Source organism: Dermacentor silvarum, chromosome 9, assembly GCF_013339745.2.
Source record: "Dermacentor silvarum isolate Dsil-2018 chromosome 9, BIME_Dsil_1.4, whole genome shotgun sequence".
NCBI classification, from domain to species: domain Eukaryota; kingdom Metazoa; phylum Arthropoda; class Arachnida; order Ixodida; family Ixodidae; genus Dermacentor; species Dermacentor silvarum.
In genome coordinates, this window is record NC_051162.1 from 121290238 (window position 1) to 121314581 (window position 24344).

General features: G+C 46.0%; 1 protein-coding gene and 1 long non-coding RNA gene across 4 annotated transcripts in view; both read right to left on the reverse strand.

Annotated features, from left to right (window-relative positions):
- LOC119463870 (retinol dehydrogenase 7) overlaps positions 1-11502 on the reverse strand; it is a 31678-nt gene extending 20176 nt beyond the window's left edge. The window contains exons 1-6 of one of the 3 annotated variants that reach the window (XM_037724692.2): positions 11061-11457; positions 7571-7677; positions 5162-5377; positions 4552-4758; positions 4123-4305; positions 2338-2470 (exon numbers count right to left, since the gene is read on the reverse strand). In XM_037724692.2, coding sequence (XP_037580620.2) covers positions 2338-2470; positions 4123-4305; positions 4552-4758; positions 5162-5377; positions 7571-7677; positions 11061-11083 — 869 coding nt within the window. In that variant the 5' untranslated portion in view covers positions 11084-11457. Of the gene's footprint in view, positions 1-2337; positions 2471-4122; positions 4306-4551; positions 4759-5161; positions 5378-7570; positions 7678-11060 lie in introns of all 3 variants that reach the window. The other 2 variants (XM_049655969.1, XM_049655968.1) reach the window with 2 other exon arrangements.
- Positions 11503-18257: 6755 nt separating this feature from the next.
- LOC119464201 (uncharacterized) lies at positions 18258-20037 on the reverse strand. Its single transcript, XR_005194406.2, has 3 exons — positions 19876-20037; positions 19596-19798; positions 18258-19519 (listed from the first exon to the last, which is right to left on the reverse strand). It is a non-coding gene; the product is annotated as an uncharacterized LOC119464201 (long non-coding RNA).
- Positions 20038-24344: the final 4307 nt, after the last annotated feature.

Consider the following 24344-nt stretch of genomic DNA (forward strand, 5'->3'; position numbering starts at 1 on the left):
CAAATGCTTTCGAGGCCCGAAGGCATTACAGAAAGGAATAGTTAGGCATATACAAGAGTGGGCAGAAAATTTATGACTACCAAGAAGCATATTGTATGGCAGTTTTCAGACTGTCAGTGTCAGACCGAGGCGACAAAGGTGGTTAAATTCCCCACTCGTTTTTGAGACGAAAGAGTCATTGTACAGGTTAGCTCGGCAGGATGAGACGCCAACTTGACATCTGATACCCGTAAGCAATGAAACGTACATAGGTCGAGAATGCAGAGTGCTTTTAAACACTTGACCGTAATGATAGAGTTTGTGAAAGAGACGGAGACAAGAACATTTAGACGAACATGTAAATGTTGGCAAATACAAATGGGCACTAGAGAACACTAAATCACAGATTGGCAAACCATACATCAAGAACATCGTTTATGTCATTTGGCAGCAAAATATTGGTTACTAGAGGAGCATGTGACGACCTAACTTTCCTAAACTGCTTAAACAGCAGCAAGCGTGCGTCTGGGGGACGTCATAGATTACAAAGGATGTTGCAGTGATTTTGCCATTACGGGCACAGTAAGCGTTATTTAAATTTCTCATATTGAACATGTGATTCCTTCAGAATGCAACGTGTCAGTTATTTCCTACCGTTGGCTTAACTAGAGCAGACCAAATGCTGTCAAAATTGCGGTATCACGGCCAAACGGGGTTGAAACTTGAGGTCGGCGTCACCACTGGTTTTTCCTTTTCGTGTCTTTTCTGACACCCTCTCCTTTAAAGAGGAGATCTTCCAATGGCACAAGGGCCAGTTTACTAATACGGTGACACTTAATACTGGTCTTTACTGGACTTTTGGGTGCCACCACAAAACAGGCAATTCATCGACAACTATTTCAACGATGACGGTACGATGATGGTAAAGGGCAGCGTGGAAATGACGGCGCACTGTCAAAAATGGCCCCCTCTCAGGACGGTGAGTTACGAGTTTAACTCTTTCTCAGGTGAACATGTGCCCAGCAAAATGAGTAAAATTTAGGCACAACGATAGCGGTGAGTAAAGTCCACGACTGTCGAGAAACTGACCTGCCGGTCAAGTGCGTCGGCTTTTACACATGATTCGTCGAAGGTTGCCGCGTAATCGCTGGTGCCTTCGCGCCTTCCATAAAGTACTGCACAATTCGTGTCCCGTATACAATCTGATTACTCAAGGCTCGGCGAAAGCATGGACAACAAACAGAACCAGCGATAAAATTCGAGAAGCTTCCAATAGAGAATTGCGCATCTTGCGCAGAGCGATAACATTCAACACATGTTAGCCGGTAAAAAGCGGTCACCGGATAAACTTAACAAGTACGGCTGTCGATATGCTACGGCAAATCGCATTTTCCGGGTGCAGGGTGCATCCTGGACAAAAACGAGTGGAGTGTTTTGCCGCATTCTTTTGTGATGAAAACGTGACCATGTTGAGCGCAATGATACCTGTGACAACTGAATTTGATTTGAATTGATTATGAGGCACGCCGTAGTGGGGCACTACGGATTGTGCGGTGGCTTAGTGTATTGTGCCCCAATGCATGAGACACGGGATACGTCGAAATGCGGCCGCCGCGGCCGGGATTTGATCCCCCATCCTGGTGCTTAGCAGCACAACACCATGGCCACTAAGCCACCGTGGCGGGTCATACCTTTGACAGATGCCATGACGATTAGCAGTAGAACACCCTATGAAGCTATCACTGCAGGAGGTATCATCAACTGGTAGCTGAACCAGGACGCGTATTCACAAAACAGAAGTTATTACTTTAAAACGGCCATCAAAGCAGGTACCCGCCATAGGCAATGTTGGGCATAGCTGATGGTCGGCCAGTAGCAAACTCCACTTTTACGAAGAAAAATGCTGTATGACTTTGTTATTAGGCTCTTAGAAAAGGAAACCCAAGTGAATATCTTAAAAACCGATTAAAGAATAATTCGCGCGCTCACAGTTCGAACTGCTAGCCTCCTGTTTACACTCTCAGCCGGTACCAAGGGTGGTTTTAAGTCCAACTCAAGGTGGTATGTCCGGCTCCGATTCTTTAATTAGTGCAAGATTATCTCCGGCTTCGATTACTCTGTTTTTTATCGAGTTATGTAGCTGTATAGCACAGGTGAAGGTTGAGAAGGGGGAGGGGAGAGGCTAAAACTAAATTTTGGGATGTTACGTGCCAAAACCACAATGTGTTTAGGCACGCCGTAGTGGAGGACTCATGATTAGTCTCTCATGATCGTCCCCGTATACGTATTAACATGCTACCAAACAAACAGCTGAACTTCACAAGATGTACCATCCGTGAGTTCAATTTCCATGCTAACCTGTAAGCCGCCGGTTCAGTGGTGCATACGTGGACGCCCTTGGAGTACAACTGCTGGCGGAGCCCGTCAGCCAGGGAAATGGAAGCCCGCTTGGATATGCAATACGCCAAGCACTCTGGTACAGATAACCTTGCTGCCGTTCCGGGAAACGAAACAAAAACACAATAGGGCGAACAAGTGATAATTTCTTATTTTTTTTTTTACATGGTTAACCAACAACTTATAGATACGTAACTAGTGCTTCGTGACCGATGGCCAAAGGACTTGTTTAGTCGGACGGGCGACTTACACATGGCATCTTCGGCGTGTCGTTTACGACTGCTGTGGGCGCTCTGATATGAGGCCCTATTTTCAGCGTAGTTATAATCCATATCCGGTACGCGCATTTTTTTATCAAACAACGAAAACAAGAATTTTGGTATGCCGGAGCATTAGAGTATACCTATATTGTAAATCTAGAAGACGTTTTACTAAGTACATAGAAGTGCATTTGAAGCAATAGAAAAGAATACAAGTGAGAAAATACTTACGAAGAATGAGCAGAATGACGGGATCTTATGTGCTAGATTTTTGTCAGACGCAAGGGTACGAAGTAGCAGACACAGTGACACCAGATAAAGCGTAGGGAGGGATAAAACAGTGATGTTCAACTGAAATGTAGAAATATTCAGGAAATGGGGAATGAATGTGCATGAAAAGATGACTTCTCTGATGTGGGGACCTGATCCACATCTTCTGCAGTAAGCGCATGTGGCTTGCATGTGGCTACCACTGTCTTGTGTGTTGGTGTACATGGCCAAGATTAGCCGTGGAGTGTTACCCAGCGCCGCTCGTGGGCAAGGCGGCGGATTTATCGCGAAACCATTTTTCTTGAGCTATACTATCAAACGGCATGACATAAAGGTTAACATATACTCTCTAGAATGCGTGTTATAGGTAAAGACGAGTAGATTTGAACAGATGACTTTTTTTAATATTCATGCTTTTGCGGGAAAAAAAAGTACGCAACACTCTGGCAATAACGGTGCGATAAGCCACTCGGGGTTTCGAACATGAATTCGTGTCGCTACTGTCAGCAGGCAAACAGTGTGTAGTGCCATTTAGCGATGTCAGTGTACCTGGTTGCGCTGTCGACTTCGCCCCGTAGTAATCGCGTCCCACGACTGAACCATTTTTGCCTGCTAAAATATACGTTTTTTTTTCTCTTGCTTCAAACGTCACGCGGCATGACTTTCGACAGCCGATACAAGTATCGCTCTTGTAGTCACTTGCTCAAGTAGTGCTTGTATGGGATATATGGTTTGTTCATTAGAACACCTGACAGCACCTATCCCGTCATAGCTATACCTAAAGCGCCCACAGTGAGTGGGCGAAAACGAAGGCACCTGAGTCAGTCAACAAAGTTACTGCACCCTCATTATAATATCAGATTCTTTATACATTTAATAAGTTTAATGCACACTCTCACAGGAAACTCCTACATAAGCCAGCCGTAGGGTCATGAAACAGTGTAGAGAGAGAGAGAGAGAGAGAGAGAAGTTTAATTATACGAAATTGAAGCAGTGGAAACGCCAATACCGACAATGCGATGTTGGCGGACTGCCAGCCATCAGTTTCAACCATTCTTAGCATGAAACTGTTCTTTCATCTCACCAATTATGGCGACAGAATTTTGCTGGTTTGGCCGAACTTGCGTCGTAGAACAGCGAGGAACCACGATGCACTTACGAGACTTCTGGTTCCTCCTTCATTGCCAAACGTCTACAATAAAAGAGTGCGACTCACCCAGCAAGCTTGCGACGATGACAAGCCTTCCTCGCGACTGCTTCAGCAACGGAAGGAAAGCGCATGCGACAGCGACCACACCGAAGGTGTTGACCTCGACGACTTCCCGCACGCGGCTCAGTGGTTGCAGGTCTATGTAGCCCACGCTTGCCACGCCGGCGTTGCAAACCACTCCCCACAACACTGCAAGGAAAGTTGGCCAAAGCTCACTGCACGCTTAGGGCGTCACAAAATAGGCACAACCAACCCAAGTGTCATTTCGCAATTCTGTCAGTCATAAGGAAGCACGTGACACCAATTAGTTTACTTTGCAATCGCAGGCAGCACATGTTACCATGCCTGTGGTGGTCTCATTGAGTGGCGGTTTGCGAAAGCGACCGCAATTTTGATTTCAGCTGACCAGGTACAATCTGTAATGGCATTACTGACCTTTGTTGTCTAGGGCCTTTTCCACGATTTCGACTGCCGCAAGAATATCTTCTTCCTTGGTGACATCCATCTGAAGCACACGGATGTTGGTTCGTTCTCTGAGGATCTTGGCACCTGCTCCAGCGGCCTCCAGGCACCCAGCAAATACAAGAAAGCCCTCTTCGGCTAGTCGATCAGCGAGCAAGTGTCCAAAGCCAGTGTCGCAACCTGGCGGGAGGTAAAATGATATTTTGAGTTTCTGAGCCCGTTTTTTTGTTATTATTATTATTAGAAACGTACTTTCATCAACGTAACTACATGGTCACGTAATACTCCCTTTTTGTTTCATAAGTACTGAAAGCCGGGTGAGTTGGAGTGGATTCATTAGTAATAACTAAACGCGACAGAAAAGCTTGATGGTTGGAATCTGGAACCCATGTGAACCACCAACGCCGAGTAGCAAGTGAGAACATTGATTCAGGCCGACCTCAGCTATAATATATATCTCTCGTTGCCCTTATGTCTCCTGTCTAACCCTGCGCCTCTATAAAAGGAGAACTGATTCAACTGCAACCGCATAAAGTATTAAAACAGTCTATTTGGTTTCGATGTATAGTCTTAGCGCACTCACCTGTAATGAGTACAGCCTTCCCTTTGTGATTAACCAGCCCGTTGAAGAACAGCTGCCTAAAGTGCCACAGTGACCAGTAGGATACAAGAATCACGATGAAAGCGAACCCCAGGTTTGCGAAGGTCACCGCCAGCACGGGCACTGTCGATGCAAGAGCCCAGGTGCATGGAGCAGCCACCAGCAGTAGCCTGTTGATGGTCAGCATGCTGAAGGCTGCTAGAAAAGCAAGTAGGCCGCGGTTACTTCTCACCGATGTGCGGCATGGATGTTGTGGCATTAGTAATAGTGCCCTGTAGTTTATCTCAAGAGTCCCTTCACGCTAGTCTACCCGCAATCAGAAAGGTTTGGTTAACTCCCCTAAAGCTTACTTGAAGCATGACACTGCAAAGTACCGAGCCAGACAACCTGACTTCACTGTGACTATAGAAAACTGGGAATCCACTCGGCGTTGCAAGTGGAATTCACAAGCAACCATTGACAATAAACTGAACATTGCCGTTTTATCTCTTAAGGCTCATTCACATCAGGCCGACACGATACCAATTTTGGTTAGCCGACTGTTGGCCAAAGCGTTTTCCTTCCTTTAAACCGCTGGCCACAGTGTTTTCCGGCCTAGTGGGCATGATCCTTTGCAGGCCACATAACAGTGGCCATGCGACAAAGTTAAACTTATAGCGTGTTTTTTTTTGCGTTTTGCTGAGAGCTTTATTCTATGGATAGCTTGCATGTGAAGTCACGGACGCAGCTTCTCCCTGTGAGGGTGCTCTGACATGGGGCCTAGCATGACATCTGTGGATCATATTTACTGGCGCAGGTAACCTGCTTCCGTGGACGAAGGAAAGCTTTGATGCCCCTGCACTGCCGGCTGTGTTGCAGAGTGTTCGAGGCGCGCGAGCCGCCAACAGACGTATCTGCTCACCGTGCTGGTTCACCAGCACCTACGGTCTGCAGCTGACTCAGTGCAAGCCCCTTTAAAACAAGACTATATAAGACGAAATTAAGCGCTGTACGCCCCGTACCCCGTAAACATGGGCATGCGCGCGCGTGCGTGTGCGTGTGTGTGTGTGTCGGCCCAAGAAGGAGAGAACGAGAGCAGGAAACTTTATGGTTTATCTAAAAAGGCTTCACTTTAGAAGCAGTGTGGGTCGCTCCGACCTTCCGTCTTCTAGTACAGGACCCTCACGGAGGCGGCCACCTCGCAGACTGGGACTATAAAGGCGAGCTTGTTCTCCAGGGCTGGGCTTGTCAAGGCTGACTCCCACTGCTCCAATGGGGGAATTTTGCGTGGAGGCACTGCCGGGTTATGTTGGCAGGCCCACGTGATGTGGTATAATTTAGACTTATCGCCGCAGTGTGGACACATATCCGCGGTACGATGAACTTTTTAAAAGTATATATGGGAACGGAAAGGTGCCTGTCTGCAGCTGACGCCAGCGTGACGCCTGCCCTTTGCTGAGCTTAGGGTGGGGATACTGCCTCCTGCTGCCCCTTACGTGATCCAGTATTTCACCGTACCGTAGGGGTGCGGTAGCCACGCCTCAGACTCCTCTCCGTAATTGTGGCCTCGAGTGATCGTGCCAGCCGCGTGGTTCTCAAGAAGCCCTGCATGCCCTGATGCCCTAGTATCTGATAGTACTCTGGGGCTTGCCCCACCGTGTTGACGAATGAGTCGCATGGCCGTCTTGCCTAGTCTTCCGTTGAGGTAGTTCCTGCAGGCTTGCTGCGCGTAGGCGATTATGGTCACACTCTCCCCGCGCGTTGCCGATGGCTAGCGCTAGAGCAATAGCGACCTCTTTAGCCTCGGTGGGTTTGCAGTCTCTGACGGAGATGCTGGCGATTTCTCTGCACGGAGAGTGCCCTGCCCTAGCAACAGCCGCTGATCTATAAGGACGCCCAGGGCCACCTTATAAGTTCTGCGAAGGCTCAATTTCCTGCTCAATTTCCGATTGAAGGAGGTTCTAGTAGGGCAGACTGTACGTGGCTCTGCTGACCAATAGGGCTCGTACTAGCCTCACCATATCTTCTTCCTGGAGCCCTCTTTTGTTGTTTCCGACTCTGGAGATCATGCGAGTCACCTGGGCCGTGGCTGGGGATAGAAATCCGAGCGTGTATTCTACACCGTGGTTAGACTGTATTCACAAGTCCAGTATTCTCAGGGGCTGGACTTCCGGAATAACTTGCCTATCAAGCGTAACCTCCAGCTTGAGGGATTTGTCGCATTGTCTGCTGTATATTCTTTTTATTTAGGCCTTATCCGGCGAGCAGGCTAGGCCACATTCGCTAGCGTACTAATTCACGCACTCCGCCACATTGTATAGCCGGTCATATTACACGTCGGCGAGCAAAACTAAAACGTCCAAGTATTTTTATGTTGAGTAAAAATAATACATTAAATAGTCCTAAGCTTACCTCTGAATAGAGGAGCTGCCGTAGCTCGATCATGCCGCCGTAGACGGAAGGGCCACGAAATTTGACTTTTGTCATCCCACGGCCATAGTAGGTCTTCTGGTCTGAAACTGTTTATAATTGCTTAGTTTGTCCCGTTTCTCTTGCAGGTAGAGTGCGATGCATTTATGCCAAGTGTAGTTCCCTGAGACAATAAACCCTAGCTTAACACCAAAGAAAACATCGAGCACATTACGACGGCTGTTTTCAATGCTCTTGATTTAGAAAAGTTTGGTTTGCTATAAAGCTTCATTACTTTCGATTTTTACATTATTTTGTAAGCATTGGTACCTCGGGACAGTGCTTCCAAGCTGCGAAGCAGGTTTCCCCCTAACTCGGATAAAATAATTCCCTAGATTTTACTACATTTTTGCAAAATGTGATTGATTATACCGTTGTCAGTGCGGTAGGGTTGTCAATATGGTTTCTATAAAGATAACCTTTTGTGATGTGTCATCATCATCATCAGCCTATTCATGTCCACTGCAGGACGAAGGCCTCTCCCTGTGATTTCCACTTACCCCTGTCTTGCGCTAGACGATTCCAACTAGCGCCTGCAAATTTCCTAACTTCATCACCCCACCTAGTTTTCTGCCGTCCTCGACTGCGCTTCCCTTCTCTTGGTATCCATTCTGTGACTGTAATGGTCGACCGGTTATCCATCCTACGCATTACATGGCCTGCCCAGCTCCATTTCTTCCACCTAATGTCAACTAGAATATCGGCTATCCCCGTTTGATCTCCGATCCACACCGCTCTCTTCCTGTCTCTTAACGTTAGGCCTAACATTTTCCGTTCCATCTCTCTTTGTGCGGTCCTTAACTTGTTCTCGAGCTTCTTTGTTAACCTCCAAGTTTCGTCCCCATATGTTAGCACCGGTAGAATGCAATGATTGTACACTTTTCTTTTCAACGACAGTGGTAAGCTCCTAGTCAGGATTTGGCAATGCCTGCCGTTTGCACTCCAACCCAATTTTATTCTCCTGTAAATTTCTTTCTCATGATCAGGGTCCCCTGTGAGTAATTGAGCTAGATAAGCATACTCCTTTAGACTCTAGAGCCTGACTGGCGATCCTGAAGTCTTGTTCCCTTGCGAGGCTATTGAACATTATTTGTCTTCTGCATATTAATCTTCAACCCCACTCTTACACTTTCTCAGTTAAGGTCCTCAATCATTTGCTGTATTCATCCCCGTTATTGCTGAATAGGACAATGTCATCTGCAAATCGGAGGTTTCTGAGGTATTCGCCCTTGATCCTCACTCCTAATTTGTGATATCGACTAGACAGCAAATTTTATGCAGAAAGTTATTTCTAAGTTTCATTTGACATATCTAAATAACAAGCTGCTGGAATCAAGTTGGAATGATGTTGTGGTGCATGTTGTTAAGCTATGAACACAGCCTTGTTTGAACCCATGTTCACAGAAGACGACGTCAGCAATGTTATACTTCTTTGTACATGCAAAACAAGCTTTACATTGATCCTTTTTGGAATTGCGCTGCAGAAGGGGGCCCGACCTTCCTTACAAAATGTAACACTGCTTATTCAGTGGGCCACTTCACGACACCTGTGTAGAAGATGCGGAATAAATGTTTCTTGCATGTCGCGCGGTGGCGTAGCCCCACCAGGCTTTCGCGCTTACACGTCACTTTGCATTTAAGCATGCAAATACGTGGCCATTGTTTTTCTTTGCTTCATGCGCGAATCCGGCCATACACGTCTCCACAGAGACTTCGTCAAAGTTTTTCTGCCTATAGACGGTTCCCGGTAAATGTTAGTATGCGAATGTATATTCAGCCGCTAAGCATCACCACCATCTCGCCGTGTAGACAAGATGGCAATTAAGAGCTACCCTAAGAAATCGCTATCAATTTACAGAAATAATTGGATTTTCAAACTTATGAGCCGTTATGCATGGTGTGTCCCAAGGGTCAACCTTTTGGCGTTTTATTTATAGGGCTTGTCAAGGATTTTCTTGGGATACCTTTAACAAACCTTTTAGTTTTTATACGCGGAGAATGCAAGAAACATTTTCTCGAGTGAAAATAGCCGTAGCCATGAAGTTCACTGTTACGGGTGGTTGCAGCACTTGGGCCGCTGGGTAAGCGGCAACCATTTCGTTATAAATGTTTTGAAAACAAAGTATGTCCACTTTACTGCCTGAAACAAAACAAAAATTCTGATCAATTCTGTTTTACACATGACAATAATAATATTGAGAGCGTGAATTCACTAATAATTTTGATTGTCATCGATTAGTATTTAAACTGCAATGAACCTGTTGCGGTATCAAAGACTTTCTTATCGAAATCATTGAGACATTTAGGCAAATATGAATTCGCGCTGCATGTGCGGCTTAAAACACCGCTGTATCGCAACGTTATAGGATCTCGACAGCAATATGGTCTCCTCGATTGGTTTGTTGCAACACAGCTGAATATTTCCTTATGAGGTCCCGATACAGTCTCTGACTATGGATCATCCTTGTGTATACTAAGTACTTGTAATACGTCCCAATCTTTAATAATAAATTCTGATTCTGATTCCACATACTACAAAAACGGGCAATGCCTGTTATTTATTGCCAAGGCCGATACGAACATTCAATGTCCTATTTCATTCGATCGGAGATACTTCTTTTTCAACGCATAATACAGCTTCAGATTTCTCGGCTTGTTTCCACCCAAATTCATGATCGCCGCGATGCATCTATGCAAAAATATGTGACATGTACAGTAGTACTTACAACTTCAGGGGGACGCGGTTTGCTGCACTGCACTGCCGAACTAACTACGGTTCACAATTAAGTGAACATGCCATAGTAACCGTCCTTGATCTTTTTTTTTTGTATACGTTGTCTAAAAATATCAAATTCATTAAGCGATTTCTAATTAAATCGCACTTGTTATCCTGCCTATATTTATGTCCACTGCAGGACGAAGGCCTCTCCCTGCGATCTCCAATTACCCCTGTCTTGCGCCAGCCGATTCCAACTTGCGCCTGCGAATTTCCTAACTTCATCACTCCACCTAGTTTTCTGCCGTCCTCGGCTGCTCCTATGGTAATATTCATTTTTCTCGCAGTATAATAATGCTTTAAAATTTGCACTCTTATTGTTTGTCATTATAGTCGTTACTCTGTGTCACCCGCCTCGCGTTGCCGCGTGTAACATTTGTATTGTTTATGGTGACTGTACGTCTCAGGAGCTCGGAGCCTAGACAAGGCCAAGCAGTGTGTTATTAAGCCCAGTGCCTCTGAGCATTCTCTTGCAAATGTCCGAATAAACTGCTTTTTCTATTCTATTTTTATTTATTCTATAACTGAAATCCGATCACACGCCGCTTAACCTTGATCTCATTGCACATCAAGTTAATGAGTTCACACCCAACGTTTCCCTCCACCATCAAATGAAACAGCCCAAGCTCTAAGAACATTCCAGCCATGCAAACTCACCCGGTCGATATGCGGTGAAACATTTATGTCTCACATAGTGTCACAGCGCCATCAGCTGAGCTTTGACTGCCGCTTCCAGATAACTGAAAGACCTCCTAGAAGCAGACGTCATAAAAGACGTTTTGAGCAGAGAAAGAGCAGATAGTTTGTTTAGAGAGGATGCCGGTTTCAGTGGGGACGCGGCTACAAAACTGAGGATTGAGTTTGAAAATGTGCAATGAAGCTCGCCACAGAACTTCAAGCTACAGCTAACGGCCAGGCACAGCGGTGTTAAAAGGAGAGCAGACCATGTAGAGAACACTCACCTGTGCACGGCACCTGCTTTATATGCTGAGAAAACTGTGGGGATCACACTTCTCGCCCCTGCGCTATCACTTGCGTCACGGTCGGAAATGAGAATGGATAAAAACGGGGGTGAGAATGATTACGGTGTGAACACAGGTTCAGTAGTAGTAGTAGTAGTAGTAAACAACTTTATTGAGGTCCTCAGAAGCTAGGCAGGGTGGCCTGCTAGCCATTGGCTAGTCCCATGTCGGAACAGAAAGGCCGTGCCTCTCCGCTCGTACAGGTTCAGATTACAGAGACTGCATGGATAAGGCCGTCAATGGCTCTCTTTGTGGTGCTCATGAGTTATCGTAGCAAGTGGTGTTTTTCATCATTTCCTTCCTGCTATTTTTAAAATACCTGACCATTACTACTACCTGTGTGTTAACGAGCGCTCATTGTTTCAGCTCACGGCAACTTTCTTGACGACCTTAAGCACCTTTTGAAAGTGTGTGCGCGCGTGCGTTGTGCGTGTGTGTGTTGTGCGTGTGCGTGTGCGTCCGCGCAACGGGCTCATCGAAAAATACAGAGTGAAGAAAATGCCACACCGCATGTCATTGTTGCAAAGCTACTTTCGAAAGAAACAGTGCCTCTTTCTTGCCCATACAACGTTCTTCACCAGGTGCTTTGCCTTCTTCAGTTTCTGGAGGAGCGACTCGGCGACAAACGTAATGAGCGCGCGGGGAAACCCAGTCGAAAACAGGCAATTCAAATGTCGTTTAAAACTCGGGTTTGAAGGTTTTTGGTATATATTCGGTGCACCGTGTGCACAATAAACAGTCGAGAGTTTGCGCTCACCTTGTCCCTTCCTTACCTTATTTTTATGTCGATTTGCGCTAAGTGGTCATAGTTATTATGGCCCATAATGCAGGTAGGTATGTCTCTGTCCCCTTACGCCGAGAATAGCCCTGCTGCTTTGTTCGGTGTTCCGGCACACGTTTGTTTAGCGCGTTACCGATCAAAATGTCCTTTAAAGTGCATAGAAGTCAGCAGCACTGCGGCAATAGCGCAATATCAGCGCTTCGTTAACCAGACCTCTCGAGTTTGACACTTTCATGTTTTGCCATTTCTTTATTAGGTCCTTTGTTCCTTGGGAGAGCTTACCTACTGCTTGCCTTGGTGCCTTACCTCTGACTTCAATTCCTGCTTCTGAGATCAACCCTGTTACGGTTTCATTCATTACCTCTATGTTGTCTTTATCTTCCCGTTCTAAAGCTGCATATTTGTTTGCGAGCACCAGCCTGAATTGGTCTGCTTTTGCCCTTACTGCGTCTAGGTTGGCCTGTTTCTTCTTGACTAATTTTACTCTTTCTCTCTTCAACTTGAGAAAAATCCTAGACCTCACTAACCTATGGTTACTGCACGTTACCCTACCTAACACTTCTACATCCTTCACTATGCTGGGATCGGCAGAGAGTATGAAATCTATTTCATTCCTTGCTTCTTCTTTAGGGCTTTTCCAGGTCCACTTCCTGTTGCTGCGCTTCCTGGAGAAGGTATTCATTATTCGGAGCCTATTCCTTCCCGCGAATTCTACCAACATCTCTCTAGTGTTCCTAGAATCGATGCCGTAGTTGCCAATTGCTTGCTCGCCAGCCTGCTTTTTCCCCACTTTCGCATTGAAGTCGTCCATGACTACCGTATACTGAGTTTGCACCTTCCTCATTGCTAATTCAACACCTTCATTAAACTGCTCCATTTCTTCATCATCGTGACTGGAGGTTGGGGCGTAGGCTTGTACTACCTTCATTCTAAAAAAATTAAATTATGGGGTTTCACGTGGCAAAACCAGTTCTGATTATGAGGCACGCCGTAGTGGGGGACTCCGGAAATTTGGACCACCTGGGGTTCTTTAACGTGCACTTAAATCTAAGTACACGGGTGTTTTCGCATTTCGCCCCCATCGAAATGCGGCCGCCGTGGCCGGGATTCGATCCCGCGACCTCGTGCTCAGCAGCCCAACACCATAGCCACTCTATCCCTCCTATTAAGCTTTATTACGACGACTGCGACCCTCTCATTAATGCTGTAGAATTCATCAATGTTGCTCGCTATGACCTTATGGACTAGAAATCCTACCCCGAATTCTCTTATCTGGAAGACCTCTGTAGCGGAAGCCGTAGCCGTTCATCAGTACTGTATAAGTTTCGCCAGTTGTTCTCACCCTCACTAAGGCCCATAATATCCCAGGCAATACCTGATAATTCTTCAAATAGCCCTGCTAAACTAGCCTCACTCGATAGGGTGCGCGTGTTGAACGTTGCGAGGTTCAGTTTCCATTGGCGGCCTGTCCGGACCCAGCGATTCTTAGCACCCTCTGCCACATAGCAGGTCTGACCGCCACCTTGATCAGGTGCTCCGCAGCCGCTGGGGACTGAGGGCCATGGGTCAATTGTAGGAGTCATTACGGAGGTAGCGGCCGAATACTGCACCAGGGAGGCCAACTCCTGTTCTGGTGAGGGAGTGACATTGTTGAAGCTTAGTGGGCCTTCCTACATTGGCTGCACCTTGACTAGTATAGCGTCACTAGCTCTCGGCGGTTTTTTTTTGTCGGTGTCAGGCGCCACTCCATGCCTGAAAATGTAGTGGACTGGAGTATGATTCGAAGTTACGACCTTCAGATTACTATACTAAAAAAAAACGAACAGAACATTACACGTCTAGGTATAGAGCACCATAATCCTCCAACTTAACTGCAGGATGACCCCAAATAAATGGTCGTTGAAATATCATATGCGGCACAAACGCCATGAACTGTCTGTTCGTACTCTACATCCGTTATTAACGCACACATAAATGCGCAAATTACGCGTTAAAGACTACAAGAAGATTCGCGCTTATTTATAAGTACTTTCACGCACTAAATAAAACCCAAATGCTGCCGTCTTCTAAATACACGTGCGATACACGCACAGCCTTAGACATACCCTTACATAATACGTCGAAGAGAAAAAAAAATCTGTAGAGTATACCATTACTAATTTTATATATATCCTCCTGAGACCCAAACACAACTATGGGATATAATCGCTCTTCAAGGTGGTTTTTATTGCCTACTGTTATGCTATGCTATGCTATGAGCTTGAAAAACAATTTTAACAATTAGAGTATCACGGTTAGATGACAAAAGCTGCGTCTCCATGTCCCCATGTACGTGAAAAAAATATATCCATTATCTCTTCATGTTTGGTATGGTAAAAACTGCATTTCATTGCTTAAACGCAGAGATGAAGATGGTACATTGCCATGTTGCTGCCACTTCCGGTATTTTCACGCAATCTCACCGATTTCGAAACCCACCTCAAGGTTGCTTTCGGCCGTCTGGGACGACAAAGACGTTTAGATCAATTGAGTGTCAAATTTCTCGAAAGCTGATGACAAGAATATGAGTTAACCACTTCTTTACAGTTACACATGCGCCGTACTTCATACCCAGAATGAATATTGTGCCTAATCACTTCCGAGTGAATTTCGAAAAAAAAATTGTTCAAGGCAATGTGTAATGTATTGTACAAGGTGTCTTGAGGGGATACATAATCACATCTCTTCTAGAGAAAAAAATGTTGCGCGAAGCATCGAACATGATTGTCAAATAAATAAGATTGCAGAAATCAATACGCAGTAGCGATATACTGCTCCTCGTTATCGCCGACATACTTCGGTCAACATGCCTGACAAAGCGGCGATTACGACGGCGTGACCAAGATGGAGATGACGACAGCGTGATTGGGGCAGCATATGGCAACGGCCGCACTTATCCGCTCGTTTACTGCACGGAGGCCAGAATCATCTTCTCCGACCATTATTCGAGATCACGCAGTTCCGGACGCACTGCGGGAGTCGGTCTAGCGAAGCTGCGGTTTAGCCGGCAAGACGAAACGGCGCATGTCGGCAGTGGGCCATGTCTTTCAATGTGCCAACTGATCGTTTTCATTTCGGGGCATTGTCAAATACCACCGCATTGTCGAATTCGCCATCTTGTCAGCTCTCATTGGTCCAGAGGGCTGCTACGGCCTCTCTGATTGGCTCATTACGCCAACATGGCGGAAGTGAACAACATAGCAGAAATTGATACCATACCCTGGCTGATACACCATATACTCGAATACTTGCAGCCGCGGAAAAAGGAAGTAACTAGAAGGGGGCATTGCGCACCACAACTGAAACCAAGACGGTCGGCCCAACGCGTGATCATGTCCTTGTAAGTTTTAGTGTCTTCCACTGACGCGCTCAGCGCACGCTCTTCCGTAAAGAAAACGGGTGCCACAGTAGCGTGGACTGCTCTCGCACTCGCAGACTGCAACGAATACGACTAATGTATACGTTGCGATAAACGACCGAAGTCGCACAAGCATGTATAAAGAGAAGCTGGGCAGAGCGTTCGGCAAATGACCTCCTGAGCAAGGTTGCGTCAGTTCAACCCTACCGCGAACTAAGCCCACTGGGCCGCGGTCGCCGAGCATGGTCACCTGTTGGGCCGACTCTTCAGAGAGAAAAGGGGGAAGGGTGCGGCTTCACAGAGAGTTGGCTTGCGAAGGGCAGCTGTGTGACGTAATGGTCGCTCCTAGTTCGTCACCTTCCTCCATGCCTGAAGCTCCCGTAGACACTATAACGCCACGGTTTCCTTGGTATAATTTTGCAGAAATTTTCATGATCGAGTGTAGCTGTGTCCAAATGTTCTGTAACCTACACCTGGAATCATTTCTATGACTGCATGCTGTTGCGTCCCGAACCGGCCGGGCGCATTCTTTGTTTCCCACCAAGGCAGGCCCTTTCATGAGCGTCGCCCAGACGGCGACAGTGCCAGACACCGACGAGACGGGCAAACACGCGCCCAAACTCGGCAGTGCGCATTCTTTGGGTGCTTCCCCCGATTCCACCCCCTTCAGCAGCGGCCGCCTACCTGGCGACGCGGCCACACACCGGCAGTGACGTTCGGACAAAGAAGCTCACTTAGAAGCGACCGACAACCGCCACCCTTCGTTAGAAGCGGGGATTAACGTGAAGGTCATTCTCCCGACCCTGGCAAGTTGACCGGTGGAGGGTAAGAAACTAAGTCACCGACTTTCGTGGAAGGAGTGTCACCCCCCAGTTTCCGGATTGTCTCGTCCTTTCTTCGAAGGTGAAACATTAGAGGCGGAGTTCGGTGAACAATACGACCCCTCTGATTGGTCGCATCAAGGTGATATGATTCCCTAGCCGGGTTAACTAGGGAAGACCTACGTTTTATAAGGAGACACCTTACGTGCAGTGGTGTGTCCTGACGAGTTCTGACATGTGCTCAGACATGTAGTGAGCCGAGACTTTCAAAGTGCTCCCCCATGGAGTGGGCTTCGATATTTGGAGCCACTGTAAATATGTAAAATAAACCCTTTTTTTCTCTCGCTCTTACTCCCGGACGTACTCATCCCTTTGGCTGAAGAATCACCGGCCTAAACACTACCCGAGTCTCAACAAACAGGCAGCAGCGGCGGGATAAATGCAAATCTCCGACCCGCAACAATGCTCTCGGCGCGGGGTCTGGTACTTAAATTGTTTATAGCCGCTAACATCTATAGGACTGCGTGCCAAATAGGCTCACGCGTGGCTCATTTCTTCGCATGCGTGGGTGTCACAGGTAGCGCCACAGAAAACCTGTAATCAACAGGCGGTGTCGTACACGCCATCTGTGGTAGCACACAGCCACGCACTGGCGCACCGTCGGGGAGGGAGGGGGTCCGGGTGTTCTAACCACCCCCCCCCCCCCTTCCCGTCCCCCCATGCGTCGAGCCCCACCAGTCCGTGTACCTTCAGCCTTCAGTGCTCGGTTCACATTGTCAGTACAGTTCAGGAAGTAGCTAGAGTTCGAATTTTCCTGATTAACAAAAACACCATAATTGTCTTGCATTTATTCAAGGTGCGCCAACCGCGTGCTCGATGGCATAGCGTTGAATTTCACTTAAGCAGCTCTAGGGGGGGGGGGGGGGGGGGATGCAATTTTCGCCTGTAAGGGCGAAAATTCCCCCCCCCCCTCCTACACACACACACACACACACACAAAGTCCCCGCCACCCCCACAAAAATTCAACCCTCCCCCCGCGTCAACCCTAGGTTGACGCGGGCCACTTTTTTACGTCTTGAGCATGCTCCCAAAGAGGTCGCTGCCACACCTTTCCGTCTGGCCGATGTATATTTCCCCACATATTAGGATGGAGTAAATGACTCCAGTGGAGCATTTCACAAGGGAGTACTCACGTCTCGTTTGGCAACCGCGTTTACCTTGGGCACAGGTGCCTTGGAGGCATTCTTTATCAAAAAGAACGTCTCTGTATTAGCGAAGCTCCGACAAACTTGCATTGGTCAGCGTACGAATTCATGCAAGCCGTTCTTTAATATGCGAGAGCCTTATATCGTGGTTTCTTCCCTTGTTATGTGATGATGCGACGGCACGCATGCGCAACAAATTGTACAAGTATGGGTGGGTGCCACCAGATACGTATACGCTAAACAGGATGAAGGCGAAAGCCTGCCCGCTCCCGAGACATTCATTACATTACTTGACATTTTCATTCTAATGTTTTACTTTCTATTGTTTTCTCCAACCAAAGATGGCGGGCTCGTGTTCCTTACCTCTACCTTGTCATAACTTGACCCTAATTAACTCCAAACGTCGTCGGTCCGTCCAAAGGTCGTCGGTTCGACTCCCTATGAATTCTGGTGCCATAACGCCGGATATCGGGTTTTTTTTTTTTTTTTTTTTGTCCCACGAGCCGGCTAAGGCTTTCGTCTGAAAATAATGAAAGGCTCGCTTCCTTCGTGAAAGGAAAGCCCGGCCACGCGTTCGCGATGCGCACAGAACATACTCAGTGACATACCCAGTGACCCAAGTCGACATCAAATAGGTTTATTGAAGAGCGGCCCCATACCCCGTGAAAGAAACCCTGCGGACCAATCCATAAAAGCATTTAATGAATCAGCAAATCAAAAAAACTAGAAACAGCGAACATGGCAACCTTTCCCAGCAACCAGTTTTAAAATGGACGCAATTGTTATGAACCAATCAGCAATTTTTTGTTGGCGAGAGTAATTACTCTTCCCTTCCCATTCATTGACATTGTGTGCTTCTGTAGTGGCATGTTGATCTTTCGAATCGATGATGGGCGACGTGGAAGAACCGAGAATGTATACGAAGCCTTCGTTTTCGATACGAGAAAGCTGCCTGAAAAAATCCGCTGAATGCTGAAACGAGCACCGAGATCAACACATGGACCAAAGCTAAAGAAACGAGTGGTTCAACCAATCCAAAAGCGGATGTCCATAGACGATAGTAAACCATCAAACCAGGCACCTTCAACTGGGATGAATCGGGAAAAGTGAACCATTAACGGGTTTTGTTGACAACGGTGACACTGGAAATTCTACCGAAGAATAAGAAATTGGAAGTGCGTCGAATAGCAAGCAAAACTTGGTCATACGTCCGTTCCCCACCGAAGAAAAGGGCGGCATGGAATAGGTGTGCACATACGAAATGAACCAAAACGTGCATAAACGGGTAACACACACACACACACACACACACACACACACACACACACACACACACACACACACACACACACACACACACACACCAATTTCAACGTACTACTACAAAAGTGCACAATGTCAATGAATGTCCATTACTCTCGCCACCAAAATTTTGCAGATCAGCTCATGAAGACACCAACAATTCCTATGAAAAACTGGGTGGTTTCCACGTACACGTAGCCAGACCTAACTGCAGAAGCGCCATTCATTCTCTGAGCAATCTACCACTATTTCAAAGCAGAAAACATTGCTACAATAATCTTATGAAATACTCCTGCGTGAAAAGGCACCAGCGAAACACTGTAGGAGTCCATCCGACGGACGGTCGCCGCACGGCAATGACACCGCAAACCTTAAGAAGATTAACACGCCGTCAACGCAGTGCAGGATACTGCCAATACCAAAGTGCACGACGCTTTTCACAGATCAGAAGAAGCGTGCTGTATAAAGTCTGCGGCAGGACGATCGGTTGGAAGATAGTCACTCTTGAGCTAAGGACGGGAGTGTTCTTGTAGGTCAGCATGCTGGAACATTCTCTTGCGCCACAAGCCATAATAAACACTGGTAACCTGAAACGACACAAGGCATGTTCGTTGGTCATTCGAAAAGACAGTCGCAGAACAGTCGTATGTATACGATATTTACCAGTATTAAGTGAAAGGGCGCCAGGCTAAGTCCAATATGCCAGCAGGTTGCCATCGGCAAGAGAATGGCGCTATGTAAACATGGTCGGTCACAGGACGAGTGGTGCTCGAAGTAATCTCTTCTGAAGCGTTGACCGGAGAGTCAATGTGTAGGAGTGGGCTGCGCATCCCTGTGGGCCGCAATCGGAAACAGCAGTTCAGAACCTGGAATGACACAGTGCTTATTTGTTAACCACTGGAGGACGCAGCCATAATACGAGTCGTCTGTACTCGACACTTACCAATAGCGGTGCCGGGTGAGCAGGAAAGTCCAGTCTGCCAGCAGGGCCACAGCGGCGAGAAAATGCATATGTAACACGGTAGGACATAGGAGTATAGTCGTGCTGAACTTGAGGCAGGAGAGTGGGTGTACGGACGCACGCTGTATATCCTTGCTGATTGCGCTGTAGAAACGAGAACAGAAGATGAACAGCCTTCCTCAGAACAGCTCCATGTTACTTTTATGTGAAACATGAACTATCATTTTGTCGTTTATTCGCAAACATTTACCAATATCAAAAAGAACATTTGCCACACCGTTAAGACAGACTAGATTTAAGAGGAAGCTCTAGCTCGGCGGCTTCGGCCTAAACATATAACCAAGAAATCGCTTTTCTCAGCAACCACTGCCCAGAGTTTGATGAGGTTTGTTACATTTGATAAAAAGTTATCTAGTGACTAAGCTAAGAAGCGGAATTTCGATTTAGTCGACTTGTCAACTTGAGTAAAAAATTGGTGAAAATTGTTTTGCGAAAAACTTCGCGAAACAAAAAAAAAGACGAAACTCATGTTTACAATTCCAAAAATGAAAAATTATAACAATTCCGTGAACTGCGCCTGATGCATCTAAAGCGGACAAAAGTAATGTAATATACATCGCTATGAAATATACGTCTGTGGGTTGAAGTTTTTCGGAACCCTCCTAAACATTTAACAAATTCACGCAAGTTGCTAATGTGTCAAATTTTCTCTAGACGCAGCACATGCAGTTTACAGAACTTTATTCTTTATTGGTGCGTTATTACGTATTTTTAAACTGATACTTGTGTTTAAAGAAACACGCCAATTTTCGGAAAATAAGATTAATTGAATTGTGGAAGCCGAATCTACATTTAGGTATTAATTTATATTTCCCTTTGAAACAAGTTTCTGTCAAATTGGTCCAGGTATTGCTTAATGAAAGTGCTTCAGCGTTTCCCATGTATTTTAATAGGTGGCATCCGAGTTGCCGCGAGCTATAGCTTCCTCTGAAATGTTCTGATTTTATTATCTTTGGGGGCCTCGACCCCCTTTCGGCACAGTGACAGGAAGGTTCGCGATGCCAGCGAAGGTCAGCATTAAGTTTCTACGTAATTGATTTCGATTATCTGTATTTCTTGCGTTCATTTATTCTTTTCGTAAAATCATTACAATCTAACACTTGATTATCTTCTACCTATTTCCTAATTTTGTTTGAATTTTTACATTTGTTCCTTTATATTGAACTGCCAGGTCCATGGCAATTCCTCCAGAGTGATCACGTGACACTGACGTCTAGGCTGTCCTATAGCTAAATAAAGAAAGCAAAATAATTGAAGATGACAAATGAACCGACAAAAGAAATAAAGCAGTCTATACTAGGTCAGCCTTGCCTAGACAGGAATAGTAATATGTACTTAATAAAATACAGCAAAGGATAGACGCAAAATTGTGTAAGTAAATTTTGAATATTAATATAATTGTGAATTTGTGTGTTTACCTTCCGATTTATTTTTCTTCCATGAATTATAAATTTAGAAAAATTCAATCTTGGAAAGTGGGAAACTAATAAGGCAATCTTTGTGTCAGAATTATAAATGGCTCGACAAACGTTCCTGTGGCTATATCCCAATACCGTTGCTCCAAGTGGGAGTATAACAGAACTGCATAATGGCAGTCCTAGATTTCGAAGTGGAATTTCCAAACATCGTTTTCTATAATTATAAAACCACCGATACGATACTAAAAAAGTGATCGACGGATTCCGGTTCATTGCAGAGCTATAGCATGAAGGGGATGCCGCCAGACTACATCTCTGCAAGTAAAAATGAAGTTGTGCAATACGGCAATGCAGCCTTGTAAATGATACTTCGAATTGCCGGTTAGGACACCACTGTTCGTTCCAAGAATAGTTTAGATGTATAAAATCTAGATTTTGCTAATGAGAGGCTCTTGTCTTCGGTCAAAGAAAACTGCCTATATCTGGCTGCAGTGACATGTGCAGTCGCCGGCAGCACAGATATCACCGGATCTTTTAGAGAAGTTCGTGCTAAAGAACCTGCTGTTACATTCAGATGAATGTCTCGGTGGCCTGGTTCCCATACTAAATGAAAGAATCTTAAGCGGGGCGGAGCTAGTGTATAAAACGTGTTCAAAGCTGTCGAATTTGTAGACGCTGCAATTCGTTCTAATGATCACGGCTCTTCGGTTCCTTCGCTCACAGCATCGTGCCGTGATCAAGATCGACCCTCGCCAGCAAGAGACATCCGTGAAGAAAAATCGAGGCAGCTGACGTGCGATTGACCGTCGGGAACGGACGCCGGCCCGGAAGTGGCCTACAGCAACAGCACATGAGTTTTAGCCTTCCCTGCTGCGTGAATGTAAGCTTGCATTTCGATCACGAACCGAAAAGTCATTTCGCTGAAGAGGAAAACATTGAAAATGTAGATAATGATCCTCATGAGACGCAGAAAGAAAAATGAGGGACGAAGACGTAGATTCTGGAATCATGACCCCCAGTGAAATCGGGGGCATAACAGTTTAGGAGCCGAAAATATACAGATGGAGCCGTTTGTCACCGAGGAAACAGCGACCTACAAATTTTAGAAAGTAGTGGAATATGACATGGAGGTAATTACAATTTCAAGAATAGTCCAATATCAATTGAGTCATGACGCATGATCGCGATAATGCAGCAACAGGAAATCAACAGTCAGCGTCAGAGAAGCGGTCTCCGGATCATGGCAGTTACGCGAAGCGGCCGAAACTAGAGATGTTTGACGGCAACAAGCTGTCGTGACAAAACTTTGGAGACCGCTTCAGAGCGCAATTCATCTTCGACAGAATTAACCAGAAATTACACTAAACTATATCCTTGATCGGAAGGCAGCTGCACTGATTGAACGGTTACAGTACTCCTAAAGCTACTTAGCTGTATGGTAAGTATTATCTAAAGAAGAATTCGGTAATGAAGAACATTTAAATGAAACTCAAATGAATGCGTTGATCAAGTTAAAACCAGCCAAAATTTAGAAGATTCAAAGGTTTGCGAGAAGTCTGCCAGACGGTATCAGTTTACATGAATGGAGTGGAAGCGCTCGGAGTGAATAGATTTCTACGCTCTGATGCGGATGCCAATTTTAAAGCGTACTGTTGCGTACACCAGAACTGTTCATAAACTACCAGTTTTACGAGGTGTGTGCAAGCTACGCCAGGCAGAACTGAACAGTCTGTACGAGAAAGAAACGAAGGAATGTCCAGTGCAGAGTCTCTAAACACACACATTCTATTTTTGCAAGTAAGGTGCAGCGAGGCACTGAGCTCTTTCTTCACTGTCTTCGAAATAATTTAAAGAAAAATGGATTGATAGATCAAACTTCGCGAGTAACTCGGTGACAAAATGTTGCTACTATAATCAAAAACCACTGCACTGAAGACTGCCACCGATCAATAACATGAGCAGAAGCTTCGAGACGAAAACAAGTGCTTCCGGCACGCGAGGCCAAAACAGTGCAAAATTTTGTAAGGCAACCGTCGTCTGCAAGCGTTGCAAAGCAAAATCAAATGTGCAGGACGAAAATCAACAAGATCAAGTCAAACGACATAAAATGAGGGAAAGACGACGTGGCTGATAGCAAAATATAGACTTACTAGCATCTTCTAAACCGCAAAAAGACCGCCAAGTTCTACTATACACGGCCATAGCATGGACAGAATGTTAAAATAAAGGCGAGGATGCAATAATATTATTTGGAATCCAACAATCGTAAAAATTTCACCGGTTCTCTGGGAACTACAACAAAATAAGACACTGTCAAAGTGTATGTAGTGATTTTTACATGTGCCGTCACAAGCGCTGTACACTTGGAAACTGTTAGAGACGCTTCACCTCAGTTTTATGCCAGCTTTTCGGTGCTTGCTAGCGAGAAATGAAATGTTCTCAGAGACAACGCAAGACTGAGGAGAACTAACAAGGAATCGAACGCGGTCACGACAACACGGCATCGCCAAACTCAAGATTTCACCAAGTGTAAATTCTTTCCGGAAAACGCATCGCGCTTGGGTAGTTCCTATGAAACGATCATCCTTAGTTTCAAAACTGCGAAAAGCTATTGGCCGATGTGTACTGCATTTTGGAGAACTATATACCGTAATATACGAAGTAGGTGGTATCATAAACCACCAATCATTAACATACGTTTATGGTGAACCTGTAGAACCTACTCCATTAACTCCTGTGGACCCGACTAGCGGCAACAGAAAACTGGGAGGAGCCAGTGAAGAATAGGGCAGGAACCTTTAACAAAGATGGATGGATGGAAAAACTATTTTGGTCCACTGGGTCGCGCTAGTTTCCTAGTCCGAAGCGGGCCGCTCCCACGTTGAGACCGAAAGGCCTAGCCTCTCGGCCGCTTCGCGGGCCCGTTGGACTGCCCATAGCTGTTCATCTAATGTGAGACTGCGTAGAGGTGCG